This window comes from Homalodisca vitripennis, chromosome 4 (genome assembly GCF_021130785.1).
Source record: "Homalodisca vitripennis isolate AUS2020 chromosome 4, UT_GWSS_2.1, whole genome shotgun sequence".
NCBI lineage: Eukaryota > Metazoa > Arthropoda > Insecta > Hemiptera > Cicadellidae > Homalodisca > Homalodisca vitripennis.
The window spans coordinates 18,394,736-18,408,346 of record NC_060210.1 but is presented as its reverse complement, the minus strand read 5'-3'; the positions used below and the strand labels follow the sequence as shown (position 1 = coordinate 18,408,346).

General features: G+C 32.5%; 1 protein-coding gene across 1 annotated transcript in view; it reads right to left on the bottom strand.

The window, feature by feature from the left end:
- Positions 1-132: 132 nt before the first annotated feature.
- The window catches only part of LOC124360958 (high-affinity choline transporter 1-like), a 138,377-nt gene continuing 124,898 nt past the window's right edge, over positions 133-13,611 (bottom strand). The window contains exons 9-12 of the mRNA XM_046814994.1: positions 8,431-8,553; positions 4,962-5,065; positions 3,226-3,356; positions 133-715 (exon numbers count right to left, since the gene is read on the bottom strand). Of these exons, the coding sequence (XP_046670950.1) occupies positions 282-715; positions 3,226-3,356; positions 4,962-5,065; positions 8,431-8,553 (792 nt within the window). The 3' untranslated portion in view covers positions 133-281. The remainder of the gene's footprint in view (positions 716-3,225; positions 3,357-4,961; positions 5,066-8,430; positions 8,554-13,611) is intronic.

Sequence of the window (13,611 nt, the reverse complement as noted above, 5' to 3'; positions counted from 1 at the left end):
CAGAGAAGGTTGAAGGCATTATGTTTATTGAGAAGTTCTTATACAGCAGCTAAAATTATCCAGGATGGAGAAGTGGATACTATGTAGAAAAGTTCTAGGAATGAAAATTGGGAAATAGCAAACCACTCAAAATAAAAACAGCCCTAACATTTTTATTTTATAAAACTGTTCATAATACTGTACAAAATTGTTGTCTAACGAACAAGGGAATATCAAGTCACCTGTATTAACCTGGATATGTTACAACTAAGCTGCACAATTGGTTACAAGTCTATCTCTCACTAGAATTTGCTGACGGACGGGGTTTCTGACGACACGGAGGCCTGGTTAGTCAGCTCACTGCGGTCTCTCTTCATGAGTAAACTGTCGTCGTCGTTACCGCTGAGGAGTCCCTCACTGGCCTGGCTCAGCCTCTTGCCCACCACCGCATCGTGAAGTGCCTTGTTAGTCCTACCCTTGTTGGGATCCTTGTACCGGTGTTCTCGGTGATCCGTTCTCGTCAGATGACACTCGGGGAAGGCCATCAGCACGTCCCAACGGTCCGCAGAGAGAGTTCCTGACTCGAATAACCACCGAGAGATACAACTCACCGTCACGTGGGTCACAATCGCACATATCATCGCAAACGTTCTGAACGGAAAACCTTGTGTGTTCGTTTCTGAGTCGAAATAAGGGTAACTGATTACCGGTTCTAGTCCAATGTCTTTCTCCCCACCTGAAAATATTAAGTTTAGTAAACAAACATTTATATTTTACTAAAACAGAAATTTATTAAAATATATTTATATTTTATATTACAACTTAAGAGATTATTATTCCTCAAACTTGAACGGTATGTTTAAATAACTATGTAAAGTTCATTTAATAAATACATTATATTGCTTTATCACTATATACAGGATGTAAATTAAGTCCTGATACACCTGGTTACATTCCAAACGGATTGAGGTACTGGTGTACAATCTTCACCATACTTATTAAAATCCTTTTTGGAATTTTTTGGAGGATAAGAAATTTCCTTCCCTCTTATCCAAGGGGGGTAGAAGGAGGTAACTTTAAATTTTTAGGTGGCAGTACAATGTAACGGGTTATTTGCCCATATCATTTGCTAGAAATGTTATAGAAAAGTTTTCTTAATATGATTGTGTTTCTATTAAATAGACCTTTAAAATGACATGTCACAAGATAGGGTTTGAAATTTGAAAATGTAATGTTACCTCCTTCTCCCCCCTTTTGAAAGGGGGGGGAATTTATACTCTGTATGTATATTATTAATGAATTATTACTGGTTACAATGATGAAGTGATGTATAAAAAAGAAGTAATGAGATATCCTATACTAGTTCAGTCATTTGCTTTATATGAAACAAATTCCCTGAGAACTAGCAGCTCTACATTCACAATAGATTTTTGTATTCCACTTAAGAGTGTTAACAGTGTTTGTAAGCCAACACAGAAAAACTTTGTTGAGATACAAACTATAAGGTTTTTTTATAAACTGTTACAATTAGTATAATTTGTCTTCTATAATAACTTAAAAAGTTATTAAATTGTTAAAATTGAGATACAACTAAAAAATCCTTCTTTGGAGTAAATTATTTAAAATTCCTAAACTAAAAAAATCTAACACTTAAAATTAGACTTTTTTTATTTGTACACAAACAATTTCAGATATATTTTTGAATATTCAGGGCAGCAGAATAAAGCAAATATGTAAAAATGTATAAATAATCTAATGTGACAACTTCATTACCTAATGAACTATTTTTTAACTGAAACTATGTAATTTAAAGCATTTTAAAGAAATAAATTACTGTATCCACTCTTGACAGCAATTTATTGATGGATGATACTTATAAATAAGTTTCTATGCTTTCTGGATCATCTAACATGCAACTAAATCTTTAGATAACATAGATCTATGTAAGTTTCCAGGTGACCTTTGGATGACAAATGAAACCATACAAAAGTAACCTTTAAATGACATATTGAACCATGTAAAAGTGATCTTTGAATAACATATGGAACCATGTAAGAGTTTCCATGACACCATGACATATTGAACCATGTAAAAGTGATCTTTGAATAACATATGGAACCATGTAAGAGTTCCAAGTGACCTTTGGATGACATATTGAACCATGTAAAAGTGATCTTTGAATAACATATGGAACCATGTAAGAGTTCCAAGTGACCTTTGGATGACATATTGAACCATGTAAAAGTGATCTTTGAATAACATATGGAACCATGTATGAGTCCCAAGTGACCTTTGGATGACGTATGGAACCATGTAAAAGTGATCTTTGAATAACATATGGAACCATGTATGAGTCCCAAGTGACCTTTGGATGACGTATGGAACCATGTAAAAGTGATCTTTGAATAACATATGGAACCATGTATGAGTCCCAAGTGACCTTTGGATGACGTATGGAACCATGTAAAAGTGACCTTTGCATGACATATGGAACCATGTAAAAGAAAACTTTGGATTAGATGGAACTGTATAAAAGTGTCCAAATGGCCTTGGGCAGTGAAGAGGTGGAATATTTCTCCCTGTAGTTATAGAGGGGAGGGGTTGTAGTTAGTTGAGGTTAGTTAACCTCAAGAATGTCAAGGACATCTCATGATCCAAGTATAGATGCCATATTACACATTTGTTTGGATTTCACATGGTTCCAGGCATAGTGCTGTGGGATTTGTGGTGTGCAGAGATTAGAATTTCTTCCAAATGAAACTCAATGACTTTAGAGGTCCTTCAGGACATCTTGTTATAAGTGTAACAATATTGCATAATCAATATTAACCCCTGTGGAGTCTATAATTCAAGTCTAGTGCAGTGGGATGAAACATGTAGGTAGAGATTTAGTTTACTCACTGGATGATTTCTTAAAACAAAGGTTTTTTTGGCCTACTTAAAATTATATCACATAAAATAGAAGAATGGGTTTTATCACAATCAAAGATTAAGTTAATACAATTTGCTCCAAAGTTGCAAAGACTAAACGATACATCTTTACGCTTTTATTAAGAAACTCAAAACTTTTAAAATAGGACATTATACAGTGTTTTTACCTTTTTTATATATTGTGTGTTTAAGTATTCAATTAAAACCTATGTAATATTTATTCACGTTTAGTTAGCCGCCCATTCAGAGCTGGATAAATACCCTACTTACTGCCTTAGAATAAAAATTTACGATATGTAGCATATAAGGACACACCTAGGACCCTGAGACTCAGGCCAACGATGTAAGATGCAAGACAGCCGTACGTCGTGACTCCTCGACTCCAGTGAACGATGAGCAGAAGTTGAGGGAACAGGATAACATACACCAGGTCTGAACATAGGTATCTGGGACAAACAAACACCTATATCGGTCACTTTATTCCAAAACGGACTATTCATCCCTTTAAGTGACAACATCATAGAAATAGGATGGTTTTATAAGGATTCCCAGCATCTTTTATTTAATAATTAACCATTTAACTGATAACAAATAAAACCTTCCATTGTACTAGGAATAGGAATAGCAATAAGAATATATTTATTGTCATAAAGCATACACAAGCATCGACACATGTCACAGTATAAAATATGAAAAGTAGCACAAGTCCAGATAAGGAAAATTTGGTACCCAAAACATAAAGTTGCCAAAACAGTCACGCCACAATTTAAATTATTTAAATAAATAAATAAATAAATAACAAATTAAAACAGGTATAGAACAAATAAATAAACAACAAGTAAAACACAGCCTCATAAATTACAATACCAGAATTATATAACATTGATAAACTTTCTAATATAGTCTGTATAAATAAAAAAAAAAAAAACATATGGCATTAACATTTAAAATCTAATCATTAAACTAAATAGGTTATGTCTAGAAACTAACAGTTTCACAGTAAAAAAATTCTTTTAATAATTAAAAAAGGATTGACTAAAACCAATAATCAAATTTTTGTTTAAATTCATTATAACTATAATATTTTGAGATAGTGGTCTTAAAAAGTTGTAGACTTTCAAAGCAATTACTGTGTGACTATTTACAGCTGTTTTGTTCAGTCTATAAATATGATATGCTAGTGGGTTTCTCTATTTAATTAATCTGATAGAGGCTGGTGAAACTAGTCCTTCTAAAATACTATTAACTAAATAAATGTATACATTTAAACTACTGCTGAATTACATGGCATACAAAGTAAAACGAAAAACTTGTTCTGAAATGAAGATCCATATAAAATGTGTTCTTTGCAGGTAAATTTAATAAACTAGTTCATTTTGTTCTTAGTGTTTTCTTACTTCAAAAAGACCTGTTACATTAGAAATGTTTATACTATGTTGTGTAAAGTAATAATAAGCAGAACAATCTTAGCTAAATGCATCACTTGAAAGAAAAGGCTGACTCAATTAATTGATGATTATTTGACTTTGCATTCCTTAACCTTTCTCCACATGGCACCACTGGGATGTTTCAGGTTTTCTCTGTTCTCTTAGGAGAAACTGTACTTGGTCATAAAAGGACCTTTGTGCTTTTCAAGTACATGAGGAAGGATTTAGAGCGTTAATCTCAGTCATATCTCCTTGGAAGAAGAGAAAGCCAGCTCTGAACCAGCCTCTCCAGTCAAAATAGACAAAGGGTATCAAGCCCTTATGTCTAGGCTAGCAACAGCCCTTAAAAAAGGGAGCCCCAACTCTGTCATCCTCCATAGTGTACTAGACCTATCTACCCTTACACCCCAGTATCTTCACATTGCGGTCAGTGATACAGTCCTGGACATCCATAAGGTTGTCCAGATTTAAATGAAACATTGTTTTTTGCTGTGCCCAGTGTAGGTTCTACTGGAAGGTATAAACCAGCCAGAAGTGACCCCTCCTGGTGGATGTTAGAGATTAAATCTCTTTTTTCGATGCTGTAAAAGTAAAGTAATCTGTTGCAACATTATTTTTACTTACGAAAGATAGTAAATGCTACCAACTGATATGGCAATGCCTGCAGACAGATAAGAGATGATGATTGTGGTTATCCTCATGACCCAAACCACCTCCTTCTCAGAGGCCTGTAACATACCAATATTGATTTATTAATCTTACTTTGTAATTACTAAGAAATCAAATCTGTTTTCAGAGAAAATGTCCAAGTTGGTACCACAAATAAAAAATGGTTTTAGACAAGGAAAATTATCTTGCATACAACTGACCACAGAATAGAAAATAACAAGAACTATCCATGACCGAATGTTTGAAGTACTTAAACTGCTTCTGCTTCAATCAAACAATCAGACCAATATTTTGATCCCAAAAAATGTATTAGTAAAACAAGTTGAATTTAAACTAATCAACTGATTTAAATTCAACTGCTATATCTGTTTGACTAAATGGAGTAACTGTATCCTTCTAAAACATTTCATTCAAAAGTTATAAAGAGTAGAACTTAGCTTTTATGAAATGCAATTAAATTCATGATAGAGGCTAGTGTATCATGTTTATATAATTTGGTGTGTTAACCAAGAACACTGTAACCCATACTACTTTCTTATAGTCAGAAAATTTCATTAAATATTTTAAGGTTTTGGTGTTTTAACCAAAGTATGGATAACGTACCTCATACTACTTTCTTATAGTCAGAACATTTCATTAAATATTTTAAGGTTTTGGTGTGTTAACCAAAGTATGGATAACGTACCCCCATACTATTTTCTTATAGTCAGAACATTTCATTAAATATTTTAAGGTTTTGGTGTGTTAACCAAAGTATGGATAACGTACCCCCATACTATTTTCTTATAGTCAGAACATTTCATTAAATATTTTAAGGTTTTGGTGTGTTAACCAAAGTATGGATACTGTACCCCCATACTACTTTCTTATAGTCAGAACATTTCATTAAATATTTTTAGGTTTTGGTGCGTTAACCAAAGTATGAACAACGTACCTCCATACTAATTTCTTATAGTCAGAACATTTCATTAAATATTTTAAGGTTTTGGTGTGTTAACCAAAGTATGGATAACGTACCCCCACACTATTTTCTTATAGTCAGAACATTTCATTAAATATTTTAAGGTTTTGGTGTGTTAACCAAAGTATGGATAACGTACCCCCATACTATTTTCTTATAGTCAGAACATTTCATTAAATATTTTTAGGTTTTGGTGTGTTAACCAAAGTATGGATACCGTACCCCCATACTATTTTCTTATAGTCAGAACATTTCATTAAATATTTTAAGGTTTTGGTGTGTTAACCAAAGTATGGATAACGTACCCCCATACTACTTTCTTATAGTCAGAACATTTCATTAAATATTTTTAGGTTTTGGTGTGTTAACCAAAGTATGAATACCGTTACCCCATACTCTTTTTTTATAGTCAGAACATTTCATTAAATATTTTAAGGTTTTGGTGTGTTAACCAAAGTATGGATACCGTACCCCCATACTATTTTCTTATAGTCAGAACATTTCATTAAATATTTTTAGGTTTTGGTGTGTTAACCAAAGTATGGATAACGTACCCCCATACTACTTTCTTATAGTCAGAACATTTCATTAAATATTTTTAGGTTTTGGTGTGTTAACCAAAGTATGAATAACGTACCCCATACTCTTTTCTTATAGTCAGAACATTTCATTAAATATTTTAAGGTTTTGGTGTGTTAACCAAAGTATGGATACCGTACCCCCATACTATTTTCTTATAGTCAGAACATTTCATTAAATATTTTTAGGTTTTGGTGTGTTAACCAAAGTATGAATACCGTACCCCCATACTATTTTCTTATAGTCAGAACATTTCATTAAATATTTTTAGGTTTTGGTGTGTTAACCAAAGTATGGATAACGTACCCCCATACTACTTTCTTATAGTCAGAACATTTCATTAAATATTTTTAGGTTTTGGTGTGTTAACCAAAGTATGAATACCGTACCCCATACTCTTTTCTTATAGTCAGAACATTTCATTAAATATTTTAAGGTTTTGGTGTGTTAACCAAAGTATGGATACCGTACCCCATACTCTTTTCTTATAGTCAGAACATTTCATTAAATATTTTAAGGTTTTGGTGTGTTAACCAAAGTATGGATACCGTACCCCATACTATTTTCTTATAGTCAGAACATTTCATTAAATATTTTTAGGTTTTGGTGTGTTAACCAAAGTATGGATAACGTACCTCATACTACTTTCTTATAGTCAGAACGTTTCATTAAATATTTTAAGGTTTTGGTGTGTTAACCAAAGTATGGATAACGTACCTCATACTACTTTCTTATAGTCAGAACATTTCATTAAATATTTTAAGGTTTTGGTGTGTTAACCAAAGTATGGATAACGTACCCCATACTACTTTCTTATAGTCAGAACGTTTCATTAAATATTTTTAGAGTTTCTAATACCTAAATATTTTGTTTTAGACCTATTACACAATGATGAATAGAAAGCAGCATTATTATTAAATGTTCTTAATTTACAGTAATTTATTAAATTAACAGTTCTATGATCACATTACCATGCAGATATAATTTCCTTTTTACGTAAAAATGCAATTACTTGTAATTGCCTAGAATCAAATTTCTAAACTAGATTATCTAGAACTCATGGTTATTGTGGAAGTATTATAAAATCTTTGTTATAATACAATCAATTTCTAAATTTGAGCCATATTATTATATGCTTTACATTATAATCAGTTTGGTAGACAAACAAATCTAACATTTGGCTAGGGAATTACAGATTTCTTCCTTTGTACTGTAATCCTTAGGCTTATCTCCTCCTAACATATAATTATTGAAAAAAAACTGTGTACATTACTGCCTACATTAGATACCTTATACTTTTTCAAAACAACTATAAAAGAAACCTCATAACACCACAAAACTTATATTTTCATTTCTCTATGTAATATTAACTATGATATTGATTAAAATATGACTGATAGATAAAAAGTGTAACTTTAAATTGTATAATTATAAATAAATGTTTTGATTAATATTATGTTACAGATTTTGCTTCTACTCTTCAATAGCCAATTTTTACCTCAAAAGAGAGAAAAGAGGTCCCTTTCATAGCCTGTTCCACTGGCCTGTGCAGGATCTTATCAAACTGAACAAGGAAGAGTCTTATAGTACAAGATCAATAGTATTGATAAAAAGTGCATGGTCACAGACAGGATTTAAACCTGCGCTATCTCTAAATCAGACTTAAAGTCTTTTAGATCACTAGGCCATGGTTCTCCAAATGTAAAAGAAAATTTGGTCATTTTGTGTTATTACTGTACAATACAAAACAACCATAGCTAGAAATGAACTATAATTTACTATTAAAATAATGTAAACTCATTGTTTTTATAATTATTAATCATTTATAACTATGTTATCACATTAGTTTTCATTAGATATTGTAGAAACATTACCAATACTTACAGAAGGACGGAATGTCCACTTGTAGATGTTGCGGGTGAACATGGCAGCAGAGGCAAGGATACTGGAGTCAGCTGAAGACATAACGGCAGCCGATACTGATCCAAGTCCAAAGAACGACACCCACTGAACAGTTAGTTACAATTCAGGCTCATAATTAGATATCATATATTTGTTATAACTGATTAACAAAACTATCACTTGAAACTGGTTAGATATCATAATGGCTTAGTGAGTTGAAGCCATCAATACAAAACGGTGTCCTCAGTAGGGTTCACTTCGGGCTAGATTATACCTTCCTAACCTTCCACACTGGGTACAGCAAAAACTGATGTGTCACTTAAATCTGGGCAACCTTATGGATGTCCAGGAGCGGCGCACCACTAACCGCAAATGTCGAGATTCTGGTGAGCAAAGGTAGTTTGATAGGTCGTCTACTGCGGGAGATGACTGTTGTAGTTGGTGGGGTTCCCTAAAAGTCAAAGTTTCTTGCTAGTCTAGACATAAGGGTGTGCCACCCCCTGCCTGCTTTGACTGGAGAGGCTGGTTCAGAGCTGGCTTTCCCCTCATCCAAGAGGACATGATTGATATTAATGTCCCAAATTCTTCCTCGTGGATCAGGAGGTAGCCCTCACCTCTGACAACCCATCTAGAATATCCTGTCCCTCTAGAAAACAGCGGAAAGGTCCTTTTAGGACTAGTGCAATTTTAAAGCTCCTTGTCCTAAGAGAACAAATAAAATACAAAAAGGTTATCTTTTTAAATCAATCAAATGGTGAAATTATGAACTTTTATATAACTTTTATTAAATGGCCGTTATTGATACTTAACAGATTCTAAACTAAGTATTTATTCCTAAAAATGCTACACAAAATGTTGGAAGAAAAATAGAAAAAGATTTAATTTTGACAAACAAAATTACCAACTGAAACCAGCTGTTCCCTAGTTGTCACTCAGACCACCAGCCTATCCAGCAAACCTGGTTCTCCAGTGACTCTATGTAACCGTACAGTCAATAAAACCCACAGTCACCTTAATGGGCTAAAACCCTCTTCAGAAGCTACTAATCTGTGTTGTTGGATTCTGTAGTTGACACCTCTGTTATTGGTGAATATTCCTACCCTGCACCAGAAATTTTGAAATCATTCTCTCACTTCTTTAGATATAAAAACCCTTCTTTACACAGAATATGTTTGATTCCACAGTCAAAATAAGAAAAGTTTATAAGATCAAAACGGGCTTCAAAGACTTCAAAAGTACAAAACTTCACTAGATTACAAAGGGTACAAACATTAGATGTAACTCTAGATGTCTATTCCTAGGAATTTAGTGGAATATGCTTCCTCCAACACAAAAGAAACATCACCCATCATGATGGTTTGAAAGTGCTACAAGAAAAGTCATATAAATTCTAGTCACAAATAAATAGATATGACTCAGACCATTTAATTTCAAAGTTATTTCTGCAACATTTTAAATTCATGAATCCAACTCGATGTCACATATTATAATCTCTAAGAGGGCACAATAGTTAGCTGCTGGCCAAGCATCTAATACTCTGATTTTGATTTTAACATGGTAACAAATATAATAACTGTGTTATAAGTAAGAACTCGTTTCAAATTTATAAATATTACACTTAATTTTAAATAATTGTTAAAATGTGATTATCTGTTAATAGTAATAATTAATATTTAAAATAAAGTTTCTTATGGAAAAATGTACTCTAAAATCAAATTTCTAAAGTGAAAAAATTATGGATTAGACAAGAATGTATTTAAAACACAGTTTTAAACTTTAGTTCTATTTTAAAATCAAAGCCTCAGATGCACAATCAGCAAATGACAAGCATTTCCTCTTAAATCATTTTTTTTTTTTTAAACATGAGTCATATTGTTTATATATTATCCTCCATTTTGTGCGGATAAATTAAAACATTTAACACATACAAGAAACAATACAGACCCTAGAATATTTATCTCTTTGGATCATAGCATGTCTTTTTTTGCTGGAAAGGATGTTTTGAATCTGTTCTCTGCTCCTGCAATATTTCCTAATGTTCTCTAGCCTTTTCACATACATTTAGACAGGTGCAAAATTATGCTGAATATATCTTCTTACAATTCTAATTATCAACAAGGATATGAACAAGATTTGTGTACTTTCTCTTGGTCCATTATCCCTATTTCCATAAAAATGAACTAAGGATTAGTTTTAGGAATAAATACCACAATTTTTGTTGCGCTTAAGAAAACATGGCTTCATCTCACCTTAAAGAGGAATAAACAACTGATTGCACAGCTAGATGGTCTGTCACTCTGACAATTGATAGAAAAAAATACCATCATCAGCAGAAAACGCAATGCCACAATTCAGGATCGGTGTATAATAACACTCATAAACATAAAGAAAAACATAGGTCCAGAATAGAGCCTTGCAGAACTCCAAAATGTGGAACTGAAACTTTCAGTACATCACCAGATCTTACACCTTCTTATAACCGATGTAATAAAATAATTCATTTTTAATAAGTTAAATTCAAGGAACAAGTTCAGGACCAAATATAAAAGCTGGAAGTTTTCTCAAAATGAAGTGATAGCAAATCACCTGTCAAACGCCTTTTGGAATTCAAGATAGTATCCAATACCTTAACACTTTGAATCCCAAGCCCGAGCTCAGGGCCGGGCTGTGTGTCAATATCGTCAATGACCCAAGCCCGAGCTCAGGCCGGGCAGTCTATTTTTTAGTTCGTGGAGACTTGTAATTCGCAATAACTGACGCTTTTAGAGGTTGTGTTATGTTTAGCAAGTCATATTAGACTAATTATATTAGTCTTTGGTTATTTATAAACGGTTACAAAGAAAAAAAAATATTATAACAGAAATTGTGTAACAAACAGCTGATACGACGCCTAGTCACCAACTACGCAGTTGTCAGCTGGTGCCGTGCCGTGACGTCTGCACTGTTTACACTAGCTTTGTGTTTTACAGTGAATTATAAGTTATTTTAGCTACAGTTGTTTATAAAATTAGTATTTGGAGTGCTCAGTTATAGTTTTTTATGATGTTATTTATCTTACGTTAGTCAAGAACTACGTATTTTGTCTGCTAGTGCCGTGCCGTGGCGTACGTCTACTCGCTTTGTGTTTTGTTTTACAGTGAAATAAAAGTTATTTTAGTTATATTTATAAACGGTTACAAGAAAAAAAAAATTATAACAGAAATTGTGTAACAAACAGCTGATACGACGCCTAGTCACCAACTACGCAGTTGTCAGCTGGTGCCGTGACGTCTGCACTGTTTACACTAGCTTTGTGTTTTACAGTGAATTATAAGTTATTTTAGCTACAGTTGTTTTTATAAAATTAGTTATTTGGAGTGCTCAGTTATAGTTTTTATTATGTTATTTATCTTACGTTAGTCAAGAACTAACGTATTTGTCTGCTAGTGCCGTTGCCGTGGCATACGTCTACTCGCTTTGTGTTTTACAGTGAAATAAAAGTTATTTTAGTTATAGTTATTTATACAATTAGGATTTTGTGTTGCTCAGTGTTGTTTTATTATGTTATTCAACTCACACGCGTAAAATGAGTGAATTTTTTGATGCCAAAACAACGAAGCTTATCGTTGATACATTGTATCATACAGATTCTGACTTACAGACTTACAGGCAGACATTTCCGAAAATATTCCTCCGACTGATAAGAAGGTCCATCCAACAAGAGTGTGTAAAAGTTTGTTCAGAGAAAAATAAACAAACCACAGGCAAATCTGGAAGAAAAGAAACTGTGTGGTTTTGCCCAGAGTGTGACACTGCCCTCTGCCTTCCTGAATGTTTCTAATTATTTTCACACTAAATCTAACTACTTGTAAATAGGACTACATTCTCTCTATTCAACTTTTCATCTGTGTTATTTACCTTGGTTATAAATAAATATATTAGAACTACAACTTCTTGGCTTTATTTTGATGTGTAATATGTTATGGTTTAGCTGAAAAGAATCATGAAAAAATATGTATAAACAAACTTATGCTTTATGTTCCAATTTTTATTTCTTCAATATTTTACACACTTTTTATGGACTCAACATTTTCATTGATTTAAAAAAAAGTTGATATATTTACCTTGGATATATATACATATATATTTGGACTACAACTTCTTGGCTTTATTTTGATGTGTAATATGTTATGGTTAGCAGAAAATAGTCAAGAAGAAAAATGTGCAAATAAATTTATGAGTTTATGTTCCAATTTTTTTTTCTTCAGTATTTTACACACTTTTTTATGGACTCAATATATTTGTATTGACTTCAAAAAAGATACGTAACATTTTTAATAGTTTATTTATTTATATTTTTTCTGCTTTTAAATTTGATATATTGGTTGCTAAGAAACTATAACTTACAATTTTTTTACAATTTAACTAAAAAACCCTTGAAATGGCTGGGACAGCACATATAAATATTACTAAGAACCCGGGACTCAAAGTGTTAACATGTTACTAGACTGCAGAATTAAATAATCCTGAAACTGATGACAAAGCTGTATAAGTCAAATGATCTATCATGAAACTGCGCTGAGCGGAGAGAAAAATTTTCCTATATAGAAAACTGCATACCAAAAAATACAGCATAATTGGCTACAATAAAAATTTGGATAAAACTAGAGTTTGGGTGCTGTTTTTGGAATTGGTGTTGCTGTTGCCGTTTTCTAGATGTAAGGAAACCGTTGTATTAAATAAATTCTACCTAAACATTAACACTAGCAATGGTATTCTGTATATATGTGATAATGAACAGGAGAATACCATAAATCACTCAGGCTTAGTGAGTTTTCGGTTCTTCTTGGAGACTGGATGGAACCAGTTCTATTATTTGGCTTATTCTAGCCCTGGAATAAAAATTGAGGACTTTTCATCACATTCAAGCCAGAGCATTAAAATCGTCCTTCATCAAGATGTTACGTTTGATTAAGTAAATTTGCATCAAGAGCATCATAGATGATTTGAGGACATTTATTGTACTCAGAGAAAAATTAATTGCAATAAAACAAAAAAAACTTTCAGGAATATTTTTTAAATCACGTTTTTTAAGATAAAATATATGTTTGATGACAATGAGGAAAAAGCAATTGTCCCAAATGCAGTTGCCATCGTATGAAATTAAATCATCTCTTACAAAGA